Consider the following 16,799-nt stretch of genomic DNA (forward strand, 5'->3'; position numbering starts at 1 on the left):
CTTCAGCCCGATCAATTTGCCCATCTGTGCCTTCGCCTTGCTTCCTAGTTCCCCGAACTAGACCCCTAGTTCAAAATGATCAGCCTAGACCATCATGAAACAAATACGCCCTCTTGTGTTTTTTTTAAAAACTCCCTTATTACTTGTTACTCACATTGAATTGCATCTGCCATCTACTGGTGTTATTTCTTACAAGATCCAAATCTGTTTTTCATTACTGTATTTGGATGGACTTTCTGAATCATCTGCAGATATTTTTCTTAGACCATTAGGGTCCTCAGACCCCAATAAATCAAATTCCAGTCTGATTTTCTGGTTTTAAGACAATTATCCATCTAACTAAACTAGGCATTTCCACCAGTAAAGTCCAACAATACTTGCATTTTATCTAGCGCCTTATCACATCTTCCGAGACTTCGCAACAAGTAAATATCAAATTCAGATGGAAGATTGGTGGCCAGGACATGGGAACTTTAATGGCCATCTGGTTTTAATATCTCACCCAATAACAGCCCTCCCCCAGTGTTGCAATGTCATGATGAGCTTAAGTTATGGTGTGGGATTTCCTACACCCTTCTGATCTTGATGCATAAAGTGCTCCCAACTGAGACAACTATAAAATGAATTCCCTTCAGAAGTGAGAAACAGCTTAACAAAAATCAGTAAGCACACACACAAAAATTACAATTGGTTTTATTTGACAATTTCACTAAAAGATGACCAAAAATGGACAAATATCTGCTTAAACTTGATACTGCTGCAAAAGCCATGTATCAAAGTATAGAATGCATCTCGGCACGATTGAAGATTTACATTCATAGTTAAAGAAACGTACCATAAATTGATAAAAGTACAAAAGCACCCCTTCAGTTTTATAAGGTGACCAATACAATGATGAAAGATGGTCAGAGTTACCTTAGTGATATTTAGACTTTACATCAGACAAGACAGCCCATGGAAGGTCTGGTTCAACAATATTGCTGAGCCAGCCTCCTAAGGGTCCTCATTTTTCTAATGGTGATGGTTCTGATCTATTTTTCTTTACAGTGAAAGCTCTTTACAATAGAAAAAATTAACTTATGCTACTGCGCTTACCTCATCGACCAAATTATCGTTTAAAGTTGAGAATGGGTCAGGCAGGACAAGTCATAGAAAATAGAAAAAAGTTATACTAAAAATCTTTTAACAGTACTATCAGTTTAGGGAACTAGATAATAAACATTCAGTTTAAAATACAAAATATGCTTACTAAGTACCAATTGAAAACCATCATGTGTACAATATTAGAGAAGAAGCTCTTTGGGATGAGGGAGATCCTTTTGTGTGAAGTACTTAATTATCCTGGTATAAAATATCCTCATTTTAACCCTCTCAGAGACTATCAGTTTTCACCTCCGCTTCCTCAAGAAACTAATCACATAAGTTAAAACATCTGACAGTATTTCTGCTGATTTTAATTAAAGCCAAATTGGCTACAACTGACTCTGGTCTCATATAACCGTAGAGGGCCTTCCATCAGCAGAATAAGCAGCCGGTGACTTTTGATCAATCCTAGTTTGGGCCAAACATTACCAGTGAAGCTTCTCTTGAGATGTTATTGCAGAGTAACATCCACCACATCACAGACTAAAGAAGCAGAAATTCAAAAGGCTAGCATCATTATGATAAAGATAATGGTATTAAATATATTATTGATTTGTTTACCCAAGTTCTATGGTGATAAATATTTGAGAACTCTCTGAGGGATATACTTCACACAGAGGAACTGCCCTCAGCTTTTCTTCCTTCACGAGACCAGTAAATATAGGACATAGAATCTGTGTGACAATATATTGTTCAACTACAAGTGCCATTAAGGCAATTTGTTATGACAGTCTTTATAATTGATGATCAGCTTATACTGCCACCAAACAGAATATTTTTGAAAAAAAAAAGTTTTTTTTAAAAAGCAATCCAGTACATTGCTTGACATACAGCCTAATGTGCAATATTCAGGTGCTAAATGCCAAAAGTGAAAACTACAAAAATGCAACACCCACGGAATAGGTTCTACTGAAAAAATAAGTTTCTAAAGCTATGCAAATTATTTAAATACTAAAACTATAAAATAGTTTACTATTTTTTCTTTTGAAGAAAATAAAACAAATCTTTAAATCATGGTTCGAGAAATATACATTAACTGCCATCTACAATCTTGGAATTGTGTATACATGGTCCCAGTTAAATCATGCTGCACAAATTTGACTTAAAAATATAATAATTTCATATAACTGCAGTGTCTGCTGCATCAATCACATCTCTCCATTTTTATATCCCATTCTTTGTCAACTCATGGACCCCTTTCTCATCTATAATCAGCGGAGGCCGGAATTCTCGTCCTGCAACACGTTTTTCCAGGCCCTGAAATACAAATCAGTTTAATTTTTAACAAACCATAGATATGTTTGAGCTGAAGGTCCATTGAAATAAAGCAGTTAATAACAAAATTCTATAAAATCAAATAGAGATTGTCTTCAATTTCTGAGTTAAATAAAATTGAACTCATTTACACTTCCAATATTATCAGAATGCATTTAGTATGGATTGTTGTTTTCTTTATAATAAAACTAGAGCAAAATGAAGTATGGAGCCTTAAAGTAAAGCTGTTTTCACTCTACTGCACTTACGTGCAAACATCAGTTCAACTTTCAGTGCATGACTAGCAAAATGCTTGCAATATAAGTAATATTTGAACAATTACTACTGGCTACAGTGGAATTAAAACAGACAGAACTCACCTCCCCAGCATACGATACCAGTGGAGAAATTTCACATTTAATTGGAATATCAGTCAGCTCCTTTAGGCTGAAAAGAAAACACAACTTATTAACCAATCCGGAAAACAAAAAATGAGCAGATACCCCTCTCCACCACTGTAACCACCTTGTATAAAATGGATAAAGCCTGAAAGGAAATTTTAATTTTAAAAACTTAAGCTAAATGAACAGAATTTAAAACAATAGGCATTATGATAACAATTACTCTAATTTATTATTCTTGCCTACTCAACTCGAAAGCAACTCTAATACACACATGGATAGACATAACATTGTTGAATGACCAGCCCCCTCCCCACCCAAACAAAATCCCATCACCATTCTTTATCAGTTACCCAGACCAAGTTAACATGCTGAACTGCTTTCCTACATGCAATCCTTTGTTAGTGCCCGTCATTTTCACCACTAGTCTAATGAAGCCGGTATTTACCTACAACTGCCAGTGTTTAAGCACAACAAATTGTATTTATTAATTGTTAATTAACTAATGTGGAAAAAATGGATATACAGCATTCTCATCCCACAAGAATCTAGGTCTTCTTTCCCTTCCATTAGTATACCATGATTTTTTGCTTTAATATTTTTTATTAAAAAATCACATTTGCCAAATGACAGAAAGAAAAATGGATATAATTGTAAAATACAGCTTTGCCTATAATAATAATAATAATCCTTGCATTTGATATAGCGCTTTTCACGTCGGGAGGACGTCCCAAAGCGCTTCACAGAACACACTATAAAGTGAATTGACTGTATATTTGTGGGCGAACGCGGCAGCCAATTGCGCACAGCAATGTCCCACAAACAGTCGTAGATTGAAAATGACCAATTTAATTATTGTTTTTAGTTTTGGAGGGATTATTATTAGGCTCTGTGTGGAGTAAGGAAACTTGCCCAAGGTTTCGCCCTGCCTGGAATTGAACTTAGGTCTCTCACTTGCAAAGCGAGTGCTCTAACCACTGAGCTACAGGACTCCACCTAATCCAATTGTTGAGTGGAATGAACAAAATGAATTGTGGATAATGTAATAACTTGCAATAAAAAAAATGTGTACTTGAGCACACAAAACTAAATAGTAATTCTATTTTAGTTTGTTGGCATTCAGAATGCAGGGGGATAAAGTCAGTTTTTCTTTGTACTAAGTAAACAGCTCTCTTGTTGGTAAAGCTCCAGTTTATTAGAGGAAACATTTTTGAAACATTTGTTTGGACTTTAAAAGATTCAATAGCAAAACAAGCCATCTGAAAATGGACTGCTTGTAAGAACAAAAAATTCTGATTACGTACCACCCCCTGCGTTTTTAAAGAGATCAATTTTATTCTCAACTCTCCTACTATCTAGGAGGATATACACAGCTGCATTCAATAACAAATTCTAGAAAGATGCTTGGAACCACAATACATCAACTTTCACAAACAAACGGGCCCTAAATAATCCACAAGAGTGTTGTTTAAATGTTTACCACAAGGCATAGGATTCATAAGTGAGAACTAATGCCATTAGGATTATACACAAACAGCAATTTATAATCTGGTTTGCTTTTCACTGGCAGTAAAACGATGCAAGCCTTTCACTCCAATCTATCATGGGTTAGCACCAAAGCAGCAAGACCCAACACCATGCATTAAATTGGACCCAAAATATTTACTTGTCATTGACATCAGTAGTGACTGCTTCTGACATTCCAGTTGTAGAACTGCCACATAGGAACAAAGAGTGAATTAATGGAAATGGAAACTAAATAAAAATGCAACAAGATCATAATGTTACACTCAGTGAACGAGGGTTCAAAATACTGCATAAACCAAAATAGAGATAATGGATAACAAACATGGATTATATTAGAAGTTTTGTCCTGATTTTCCCCTGAAAAAAAAAAACTGTGATTTTTCAACAGGGTAAAACTTGAATAATGGATTGACAAGGTGACATTCTAAATAATCAGAATTATAAAACAGACATTTCACAAACAGAACAAAAAAATTGTGAAACTAGTTGCAAATAACTAATGATAGCACAATGAATGATAGCGCTCATTCAGCAGTTATAAAAGTTTAACAGATGAACAGTCAGAATTTACTAGCAGCTGGTGTCACTTTGTGTTTATTTAATGGTGGCAGTTAAGCCGATGTATGAAATGGTACAAATGGTGTTTTCACTTGTGTGACAGTCTCTGTCACTTGTATTAAATATCACCAACTGTTCCCATAAAGTATTTAGAAAACAGTTGAAGTTATATTGGATTGCACATTAGCTCACTAATTACATTAATAAAATGTATTATATTAGTCAAGGTAATGCATCTTAAATAGGAGGTTGTTAAAATAACTATAAATAAATCATTTCCCCTAGACAATGGGAACATAATTGATCATCTGTAGAACACTGTAATATATACTCTCACTGATGTAGAGTTGCCATCTACACAAGTCACAACTGGCATACAAATGGACCTAACAAAGTGAAAAATTAATTATAAAATTAAAAGTTTGCAACTTAAGGATAGACAAGTTAAAAAAAACATACTTGCAGTTGCTATAATACCTTATCACGTTTTTGAGACGTCTCAAATCACTTCACTGAATACACTGCAAAGTGAATTTTTTTTATTTGTTTTTTATTTCCCTACTTTTTTAGGGAACTGCATCAGCCAATTGTGCACAACAGTATCCTACAAATAGTTGTGGATTAAGTGAATTTTTTAAAAAAAAATGTAGTTTTAAAATGCCATTGGTAAATCTGTAAATCACTCAAATTGCTCTATTATAATAATAATCCTTGCATTTGATTTAGCGCTTTTCACGTCAGGAGGACGTCCCAAAGCGCTTCACAGAACACACTGTGAAGTGAATTGACTGTATGTATATTTGTGGGTGAAACGCGGCAGCCAATTGCGCACAGCAATGTCTCACAAACAGTCGTGGATTGAAAATGATCAATTTTATTATTGTTTTGGGTTTTGGAGGGATTATTATTAGGGCTGTGTGTGGAGTAAGGAAACTTGCCCAAGGTTTGGCCCTGACCCGCCTGGGATTGAACTCAGGTCTCTCGCTTGCAAAGCGAGCACTCTAACCACCGAGAGCTACAGGACTCCATGTGCCATACTTCAGATGAGATGTTAAATAAACCCCACTCACTGTCTGGGCCTGATCAGCCGGGACTGTGTATCTCTGTTAGATTATGTTTGCGGCGCTTAATATTTTCAAGGCCTTTTAATGGTCAGCCAGTTACTAAGTCATTTATAATGACTTTATAATTTATAATGAGTGATTTACAAATGTCATTCTAAATTTTGTAAACATAGTCGCCATATTTTAGGCACAGAAGTGAATTGCTTATGCAGTTATTATGGCACTTTAGAAACATTTTGATAAGGTTTAGGGATACACATGCAGAGTCATATTAGACAATAATTGTTCTTTTCAATATAGAATGCTTCCAAAACCAAATCTTTATGGGCTAATTTTCAACTGTTCCAGAAACATTAAGAACATATAGATCCAGTACTGTTACTACGTGCATAGTTTTGGGCAATCCAAGTCAGCATCAATGAATCGCAGATATTGAGACTCAGACCAAGCTCTCTCCTGTCCAAAGTTTAATTCAAATGGTAAGCATTGGATCAAACAGATTCCACAGTAGATAGAAATTAATCTTGTATTTAGAAAGATCAACCGATATCAAGGAGAATTTTACAGCAGAAATTATCCCTTGGATACCTGGGAATTGCAGGAATCCTGGTTCCATTTTCATCCACAAAGTGGCCTCCTGCATTAAGAATCCAGCGATGATGCAGAGACATCAGGGCTTGACGTGCTGTGGTGGGAGTGTCTTTTCCATCCTGACTATCTGCAGTTTTCAGTGGTGAAAACTCATCTTCTCGCAAAGCTTCAAACACTACAAATTTCCTACAGATGTAAACTTTAATCAGTATTGCAATGCAAAAACTGTGAATGCAAGCTTAGCTTGCCTTTTAACATGGGCAGCTTAACTAAAAACAGAACTTACTTTGCAAACTGAAAGATGTCAAATACAAATTTTTCCATCTTGATACCGTTAGGTTTGTCTGGTTTAATTATCTGCCCCCGGTCATCCACATAAGGAATCTTTTTCTGAGCAACATGGTGCTGCAACCGAGGCTCGTAAATACTGACAGAAAAACAAACAAAAAGATTCAATAATGTGTAAAGGAACAAATCATTCAAGAAAATATCTATGTGGAGATTAATGGAAGGATAGGTATTGCATTTAAATATATCCCGTACTGGCTAACTCAACAGTAGCATCACGCAGAATAGACAAAACATGGCACTCAAATGATTAAGATGCTGGCAAATTTCTTCACTCAAAAACACATTCGTCACATTCGATTATGGTACAATGTAAAGTTTGATTGCAAGTACAAACGAGAAAACCTATTACCTGATGAAAAAATAATGGCACTTCAATGTTTTATCATTGCATTTTGTAATAGAAAGTGATGTGCAGATGAGTATATTCATTTAATATATATAGTTGCAGTGCTAGTTAAGTGAGTGGCAATAAAACTCAAGTACATGTTGACAAAATGATCGATATTGCTGTATAAATTATTAGAAGCACTTTACACCTCTTTTGTAGAGACATAGATTTCAGTGAAAATCTATTCATTTTAACTGCACTAATTTTAAAAAAAATTATAATGATCAAGAGGAACCTTGGAACACAGACCATTTCACCCAATACAACATGCAAAATGTCTTGACAATGGAGTGTGCTGTTGACAGCTCTGTAGTCTTTTGGCCAAATGGTTCTGTAAATTTTCAGCTCATGGACCGAGACTGACAAAAAAAATTAATACTTGTAGTTTAATACTGCCTGTGGGATATTGCTGTGCACAAATTGGCTGCCCACAAAATACAGTTACTCCTGTGAAAGGAGTTTATCCTGGGAAAAATGCAATATAAATTGTATTGCAGTAAACAAACATAGACAACCTTACTGTAATTTATCCAGCTCAAACATTTTCAAACAGCTTTGTCTGTTGTCACAGTTTTGTTCCAATTTTCTATTCAATATGGTCTTTTCTGTAATTCAATTACTTTCTGCTATTCAGTCCTCATAAAATTAGATTTGCATCTTTCTTCCAACTGCCATTAAACCATTTTGGAAGGTAGGAGCAACTTTTATAAACATAATTTTTATTATTATTAATTTGAATTTATGGAATTCACTACCCCAAGAAGGCTGTAGATGCTCAGTCCTTGAACACTTCCACGGCTGAGTCTGATAGATTTTTTAAAAATAGAGGGATTAGGGGATATGGGAATAAGGTAGGTAATTAAGAGTTATGTCAGAAGATCAGCCATGAATTTATCGAATGGCGGGGCAGTCTCAAGGGGCCGAATGGCCTACTCCTGCTCCTAATTCTTATGTTCTTATGAATCTCGTCTCATAGACCGTCTGATCAAAAATCCTCAACAAAACAGATGCACCAGACAATCACGTTTTACAGAATGAATTTAACTAAAATTAGTATTTTATGCTTACTTAACAGTATCTTTTAGGAACTGCAGTGTAAAGAAGTGGTTGCACACATTTCCTGCACTAAATGTTAGACGTCCATCAGCATTCCTCTTCTCTGCAGTAGCCAGGGTGATTTCACTGTATTCTACAACCTGATACAGGCCATTTACTTTACATACGACACCAACAGGTTCAGTTGGATTTGTCTTTTCTACCACCTGATGATTAACCAAAAAACATGTTAGAACACCAGAATTTCATAGAATGTGCTCAAATGTATAGGTCCCTCAATAGGCAGCTTTACTTTCCACCATTAGTTTCAACAATGGATGAAACTCACTCAGGAGCACTTTAACACAAAGCTATTGAATTTGGAGGATATGTTTAGGTCATGGTAATGCTAACAATTTGATTACTTTTACGTTAAAAAAACATACTTCCATATCACAGAACTACAAATTATACCAAAATGATTTTTATTTCAAAAATTTCCTACTTATATTCATTTGAAAATGGCAGTTCCAATATTACTAAATCTGACGTTTAAGAAATGTTTGTTCTCTAACAGAGAAATGATATGCTTTATAGAGTTCTTTAACCAAATGATAGCTATAAAATAGCTGAGAAAGTCAAAATTATGATGTTTACAATCATTTTATGCCATGATACTGAAACAGCATGAAAGCATACATGTACCTTTGCTCCGCAGTCAGCTCCTTGCTTCACACAGAAGCCAATGAAGGTTGGATCTGCCACCTTAACAAGGATGTTATCAACACAGTATACGTGAATATAACCAATTCCTCTGCTTTCCATATCCTCCAAAATCTGTTGGTTTCCAAGTGCTCGGTAAAGCCCCCCATTTCCGTCTGTGAACAGCAAATGTCATTTTCCTGAGCAGCTTAAAAATATACGAAGTAAAACTATAAAACACGTAAATTCTGCACGTCGATCCAGTTTTAAATTTAACAAAATGCAAAAATGCTACAAGGTTGGAATTAATATTCCATACTGTAAAATGATAATGAAGTAGTTTTCTATCCAGATCAGACCTCCTGCAAGATTGTTTTTCTAAAAATACTAAATGATACCAACCTGGTGCCATTGCAATTTTGCCTTTTCCTTCAAGAATGGCTTTCCCATCAAAAGTCATAGCTGGCAACATTCCCTGTTGGAAAAGGATAACATTTTCCTTCTGCAAACCAAAGTAGTGATTCTTAATGAAAAACTCTTCTGTAAATTCCATGGTCCTACCACTGGTCATGATATACCTAGGAATATGGATAAATTAAAAAAAGACTTTAATTTCTAAATTATAATACAAAGAGACTTAACATTTATGAAATAACTGCAAGTTGAGCTTAAAAAAATACAACTAGACTTTTGCTATACATATTTGCTTATACACATAGGTTTTTCTTACATTTATAATGCAATAGATTACCCATTGAAATAGATGTACAGTGCTTACCATGGAATAGTGCATTTCCTTCCAAACTGGTCTGAAGCCATCTGTTGTAGTTTCAGAATACGTTCAGCTTGAATTTGGAATAGAGTTTTGTGTGTCAGCAAACCAACATCATACATTCCTTTAGGGTAGGTAACTCCAAGACGTGTTCCCTGCCCACCCGCTAGAAGCAGGACAGCTACTTTCCCTTCAGAAATTTGATAGAGGCCTAAGATAGATGCACAGGGAAAAATAAAGATATTAGCTTTAAGTAAACCATCAGCAAAATGCACAAATGGATATTGCAGAATAAAAGCTGTACAAAATAGAATGTGTTCTTTGTACCTTTACTTGAACTGCTCTTAATCATGTAACAACTTTATTTTTACATGATTACTGTTGACTCCCTACCAACCTGCCCGCTCCCTCTGTTCAGCGGGCTCCTCCCTGCTCCATGTCTCCCATTGGTGGCTGGGCTTTCAGTTTCTCTGCCCCCACACTCTGGAACTCCATCCCGCAGTTCCTTCGCTTCGCTTATTCCCTTACCTCCTCCAAGGCCGGTCTCAAGACCCTTCTCTTCAACCGTGCCTTTGGTCTCTCTCCCACCTCTCTGCCTTCCCTCACCCCTGTACCACCCCTCCCCCATGCTCGAGCCCCGACACCTGACTGCACTTTGGGACGTCCTCCCGACGTGAAAGGCGCTCTATAAATGTAATTTTGTTGTTGTTATATTGCTCCTTCCTGTAGGATAATGTCACAAATGCAGGGTTGGGCAGTAAGGCAAGGCAGAAGGTGTAAATGTTTGGACCGTATTTTATTGAGTGTCCCTCCATTCATCTACATTTAATTATTGCTCATAATCCTGGAATTCCTCAAGTTAAACATTTACAAATCTCAAAAATCAGATTACAACAACAAATTGCATTTATATAGCGCCTTTCACGTCGGGAGGACGTCCCAAGGCGCAACATCACATTCACTATAGCAGTTAATAAAGTATAATCAAAATACATGCAATCATACATTTTTAAATTTCATGGTAATAAATAATCTTTCAAGACGTAAACCTCCTTAAAAAAGTGACCAAGAAAATGAGACGACTTTTGTGAAATTGTTGGCAATGCAATGTTTGACTTTTGGGCCATAATGTATTAGACTGTACAGGCCAATGATTTATCCAAGTCACCCCATCACGTACTTAAAAAAGAAGCTTTGTTCAATAAAAACTAGGCTGGTTTGCTGACGAGATTTATCAAGGCACACTTCTGTTTTTCAGTATCAAGTGTTGCAATTCAGTTTCTCCAGGGAGAGTTTTTGGAGTTGAATAAGCCTACTGCATTCCAGTACCCTGGTGTGTGACCTTCCAGTTGTAACTAATGTATTAAAACTTTTGTTTAGACGTTTTGATGGGCTTTAATTCAAATTGTGACTCAAAGTACAATTTTATATTTAACAAAACAGCAAAAGCAAAAGATTCTCTCCTATTTGGCTTTCCTTTTCCAACATCCATGTACAAGGTGAAAACAAACAAAAGTTAAAGAGAGATAAATTTCCACAAACTCGCTTCTAGTCTAAGGATTAATGACCACGTAGAATTACAATTCATTGTGACGAAATAAGGCTCATCCCACATCTCACTATTCAACGATAGCACACTAGTACATTTTTGGGGTTTCTACAATACTCAAGACCAGTTTTTCCTCACTACAAATAGCAAAGGCTGCAAAACCAGTCAGGAGTGGCCAAAAATGTCTCCATCTTTCTGCTTATGATCATACAGTAACACAGTGGGGTTTAACCAGTAATTACAAGTAGCCTTTGAAATACTGCATTCACCATGATAATCGCATATTGTACAAAGTTATTTTTTTAAAAAAAACTTTCCCCACTCAAACCTAAGGTACTTTACAGAGGAGGAACTGTACTATTTACCCTTAGGGTGGAATGCTTACCTAATTCAAAGTCAATAACTGGAGCATTGTGGAGGATGTATTTTCAACCCTCCGGATATATATGGATGGTGTCAGGTCTGGTTCAGTTGGTAGCACACTTGCATCTAGGTCAGAATGCTGTGGATGCAATCCCTATCTAAAGATTTGAGCTTATAGTCTCCAATGCAAGATTGAGTGAGTACTGCATTGGGTGATACGTTACTTTGGATGACATGACATGTTAAATTGCGTGCCCCATTTGCCTGTTCAGATGGAAGATAACGATTCTGGTGACACTATTAGAAAAAGAGTTTCTCCTGGTAGCCTGACCAGTAATTCTCCCGTTATCCACTGAATTGTTGTTTGTGGGGCTCTACTGTACCCAAAATGGCTAAACGCGATGAAAGAACAAGCAAAGGTAAAGTTGAGGGTTTTATTGTAACCCTCTACTTAACAGTTCAGGATTATTACATTATTAAAGCTAACATTGTGCCTGTATAGCCATAATACGGAATTGAGGAGTTGGGAATTTCAGTTACCTGGCTCAACACTATAAAATGATAGTTTTATCAATAGCAGAGCAAAATGCTAAACCTGCAGAGTAGTTTTTAAAAACTGACTTTACAAACTCATCACATCAGCAGTAAAACATTCTGATGCCAACATCAACTGCATTTGCAATTTTGTTCTCTAAGTCGCTAAGTCCATATACACAGGGAACTAAAGTTTACTTGAGGATTCATTTAACTCAACAACCAGAGGAGAAATTCATCAATCGTTTTTGACTACATTTTAACTAAGAAACTTATTACTGAAAAAGAACTTGTTTTAGTGTAGAATTCAGTCCCCCAACTACTGCACTAGTGCCAATGAAGAAATGTTAATTTTAATTAAAGAACAACAATAACAACAAGATTACATTTGTATAGCGCCTTTCATGTCGGGAAGACGTCCTAACGCGCTGGACAGAGTTTCAGCATTTCAGACCCGAGCTGGGGTTGGGGAGGTAAGGGAGGGGAGGGGAAGGGGGGTGGCCGATGGCATGGTCGAAGAGGAGGGTCTTGAAGGAGTCTAAGGAGGTGGTGAGGCAGAGTGACTGGGAGATGGAATTCCAGAGATTGGGGGCAGAGTGGCTGAAGGCTCTCCCGCCAATGGTGGGGCGGATGGGTCAGGGGATGTGGAGCAGGCCAGAACTGGCTGAGCGGAGGGAACGGGCAGGATGGTAGGGGGTTAGGAGGTCACAGAGTTAGGGTGGGGCGAGGCCATGGAGGGCTTTGCATGTGAGGACCAGGATCTTGAACTGGATCCTCTGAAGGATAGGGAGCCGGTAGAGTCGGGTGAGAGTGGGGGAGATGGGGTCACGGAGTATGGGAGAGGACATGGGTGCAGAGTTCTGGATTATCTGCAGCCTGAAGGGGGAGCAGGCATGAACAAGAGTTTCAGCAGCCTGAGGGGAGAGGTAGTGTTAAAATTAGTGTTATATCAAGTTGTCCCTAACCACCTTTGAACACTCAAGACACACCCTGATAATAAGATTTATGATTCAAGGCAATGACGCATAGTGCTAACTGCATTGCTCATTCGTGCCTCAGATGTAAGGGTGTTATAACAGCTGTGACTGGAATGGTTCTTTTATAAGAAATCATTCTTAAATCTGTCACTTTATAAAATGCAGTCTACTTGCACATTTTAATGGTTTTGTCAGTCAATCAGGAGGCACGAATATGGAGGCATAAATCAGAGCACAGTGTACCAAACCACCACTGGACAGGAATAGATACTGCACTTTTATTGGAGTTTTTCGCTACACAGACAGACAATAAAACAAAATAAACCCTCAGGCAGCTCTATGTACGTTGGCTGTAAAGACACCAGATGTTGTCATTGCACTCACTTCTGTGGTCTCCAAATCCTGTTGCCACCGACTAATCAAATCAACCTCTGATGTGGTTAATTGATGTTGTTTTAAAAAAAATAAAATTGAAGCTTGGATGACCGAGCAATTGCTTTACCCTCAGAATGGATTAATTTTAAATTGCAAAATGTATGACAATGGACTCAAGAGACTGGGAGAGTCTAGTGCAACTATGCACTTGAGTCATCTTGGCCAGATGTCCAGAAGTCAGATTCTGTTCTCAAAAACCTTCAGGTAGCATTAGATGGTCACTAGAAACTGGATTTATTTAAACTAAATTTGTAGATTTCAGTGAATTATTATTTTAAATACACATGTAGTGACCATTTAGGCGTCAGCTGACTCAGTTTCAAGACTTGGAATTCAGCCGAGCTCTTTGACTGAAGGCATGGTCGAAGAGGAAGGACTTCAGATGGGACGTGAACGAGGCGAAAGAGGGTGAGGCGCTCCCACCCGCCCGCCACAGCCAGCCGCCCGCTCCCACCCTCCCGCCACCCCAGCCGCCCGCTCCCACCCTCCCGCCACAGCCAGCCGCCCGCTCCCACCCTCCCGCCAGCCAGCCGCCCACTCCCACCCTCCCGCCACAGCCAGCCGCCCGCTCCCACCCTCCCGCCACAGCCGCCCCCTCCCACCCACCCGCCACAGCCGCCGCCCGCTCCCACCCGCCCGCCACAGCCAGCCGCCCGCTCCCACCCTCCCGCCACAGCCAGCCGCCCGCTCCCACCCTCCCGCCACAGCCAGCCGCCCGCTCCCACCCTCCCGCCACAGCCAGCCGCCCGCTCCCACCCTCCCGCCACAGCCAGCCGCCCGCTCCCACCCTCCCGCCACAGCCGCCCCCTCCCACCCCCCCCACGCCAGCCGCCCGCTCCCACCCGCCCGCCACAGCCAGCCGCTCCCACCCTCCCGCCACAGCCGCCCCCTCCCACCCACCCGCCCGCCACAGCCAGCCGCCCGCTCCCACCCTCCGCCACAGCCAGCCGCCCGCTCCCACCCTCCCGCCACAGCCAGCCGCCCGCTCCCAACCTCCCGCCACAGCCAGCCGCCCGCTCCCACCCACCCACCCGCCACAGCCGCCCCCTCCCACCCACCCGCCACAGGCGCCCCTCCCACCCACCACAGCCAGCCGCCCGCTCCCACCCACCCACCCGCCACAGCCGCCCCCTCCCACCCACCCGCCACAGCCGCCCCTCCCACCCACCCGCCCACCCAGCGCTGATTTAACAACGTCAAATTTAATTTAACTTAATTTCCAAAAGCATATTTTCTGAGAGTGCTTCAAAGCAATTGCTCTTAAGAGGACGCAAGTTGTTTTGGAGAGGTGGGGGGGGGGGCGGGGGGGGGGAGTGTGTATGTGTGTCCTGACACATGAAGAAACCCATCACGATGCTTAAAGAGTATCCAAACCAAACTGAGGACCACATCCTGCATCCCACCTCCACGTGGAAATCCCAGAGTCAGATGGTTGCAGTTCACTGGGAGCCATAAACTCTGCTCGTGGAGTAAACTCGGACCGATGTCCCGTGGGGAGCACCACCCCCCACACACACCCCTCCAGCCCCCTTAACCCCCCCACACACCCCTCCAGCCCCCTTAACCCCCCCACACACACCCTCCAGCCCCCTTAACCCCCCCACACACACCCCTCCAGCCCCCTTAACCCCCCACACACACCCCTCCAGCCCCCTTAACCCCCCCACACACACCCTCCAGCCCCCTTAACCCCCCCCACACACCCCTCCAGCCCCCTTAACCCCCCCCCCCCGGCACGGTCGGGCTGCAGTCAGTCAGTCAGTCACTCACCCTCCTTGTCCCAGTCGCGAAGCCGCTCGCGGTCTCTGGTCACGCTGCCCAGCGCCTCCTTGGGCACGGCTGCCATGCAGTCGTCCAGCCTCTGCCGCTGGCGCCCGGACAGCTTGACGGCCTCGGTGAAGAAGCGCAGGATGTCGGGGAAGTGGCAGCCGCCGAGGTCCGTCTGCAGCTCGGCCCGCTCGGCCCGGCTCAGCTCGCCCCAGAAGCGCAGCAGGTGATCCTGACCGTCCGGCGCCAGCCGCTCGTGCAGCGCGCGCGCCTCCATCCTCCCAACCGCCGCCCGGGGGGGGAGAGCCGTTAAACCGCCGCTTCCAGAACCTTCGCTCCTCGAGACCAAACCTCAACCCGCGGCGGCCAACACCGAGCGTCAGCTCACTGTTCCCTCTCTAATAATACGGTTTGGATGGATTTCCTCTCCCGAAGACTTTTAATTGGGGGGGTCAGCGAACGTCGAGACGCGTTATTCTCACTTTTTAAAAAAAAATATATATATATAATGTCAGATAATCTTCGCTCTTTCTTTTTTTCTCTCTCTCTCCGTCTGTGTGTAAACCCACCCGCAACAGCCCGTTCCTTAGGCCCCGGATCCGCGGTGAGTGAGTGAGTACAGCAGCAGTGTCACTGTCACTTGGCTTCATAAAGGTGTCACCTCCTCTCCTCTCTCTCTCTCTCTCACTCTAACGGTGGGGTTTTCAAGCCCACAGTGAGTTAATTTAAAGCCACTCGGTCCAAAAGCCGAGCCTCTCGGCGGCAGCCACTCACAGACCAGACCCCACTTGGCGCAACGTGTCTTCCCCGCCTTCTCCCTCCCTCCCTCTCCCATGCCCTGACGTGGCGGCTTCTGAGCCTCCGAGTGCCCCGCCTCCCACCACGACGAAACCCGAGCAGCTCCGCAAAGGGTGGTTGGTGGTGGTGGTGGTGCCTTGTAGCGTAATCAAACCACACGTTACACTGTGTCCCCCACCTCCCCCCCCATCCCCTCTCCACCCCCCCCCCCCACCTCCTCTCCACCCCCCCCCCCCCACCCCCACCTCCTCTCTACAACCCCCCCACCACCATACATTTATTTCACATTATTCCATTGGTTTTCTTTTTGCCTGGAGTGACTAAATGTTCCCGGTTCGGTCATTCGTCTCATCGCTGTTGCGCCCACGCAAAACGTGCACTGTACTGCATATCCTGTGTACAGTGCCTCTCTCGAAGACGCGACGAGGCGGCGTGTCGCACGCGAGGCTTATTTGTCGTTATAATCTCGGAAAATGTAAAAGTTTAATCTTCTCGGGCAATTTCGACAGTGTAACGTCAAGTCACGTGTGAATTTTGAGAGTAGTAAACTGGGCCAATCTTGAGTTTTTTGAGATTATTGCTTTAATGCG

General features: G+C 41.5%; 1 protein-coding gene across 2 annotated transcripts; it reads right to left on the bottom strand.

Annotated features, from left to right (window-relative positions):
- Positions 1–677: 677 nt before the first annotated feature.
- Positions 678–16,238, bottom strand: uap1 (UDP-N-acetylglucosamine pyrophosphorylase 1). Of its 2 annotated transcripts, XM_007895651.2 has the most exons (10): positions 15,415–16,238; positions 9,793–9,997; positions 9,417–9,592; positions 9,018–9,190; positions 8,346–8,539; positions 6,825–6,965; positions 6,536–6,724; positions 4,465–4,512; positions 2,778–2,844; positions 678–2,400 (listed from the first exon to the last, which is right to left on the bottom strand). In XM_007895651.2, exons 1-10 carry the CDS (start codon positions 15,686–15,688, stop codon positions 2,308–2,310), a joined length of 1,560 nt encoding a protein of 519 aa, XP_007893842.1. In that variant the 5' UTR covers positions 15,689–16,238; the 3' UTR covers positions 678–2,307. The 2 variants fall into 2 exon arrangements, with proteins under 2 accessions (XP_007893842.1, XP_007893843.1); XM_007895652.2 differs by lacking the exon at positions 4,465–4,512.
- Positions 16,239–16,799: the final 561 nt, after the last annotated feature.

Source organism: Callorhinchus milii, unplaced genomic scaffold (assembly GCF_018977255.1).
Source record: "Callorhinchus milii isolate IMCB2004 unplaced genomic scaffold, IMCB_Cmil_1.0 Scaffold5, whole genome shotgun sequence".
NCBI classification, from domain to species: Eukaryota; Metazoa; Chordata; class Chondrichthyes; order Chimaeriformes; family Callorhinchidae; genus Callorhinchus; species Callorhinchus milii.

Coding starts and splice junctions, on each gene's coding strand:
- uap1 (XM_007895651.2), bottom strand. CDS start 15,688: ATGGAGGCGCGCGCGCTGCACGAGCGGCTGGCGCCGGACGGTCAGGAT. Junction 6,725..6,824: donor GACATCTTTCAGTTTGCAAA/GTAAGTTCTGTT, acceptor TTACATCTGTAG/GAAATTTGTAGTGTTTGAAG. Junction 2,845..4,464: donor ACTACTGATGTCAATGACAA/GTAAATATTTTG, acceptor TTTTCTTTTCAG/CCTAAAGGAGCTGACTGATA.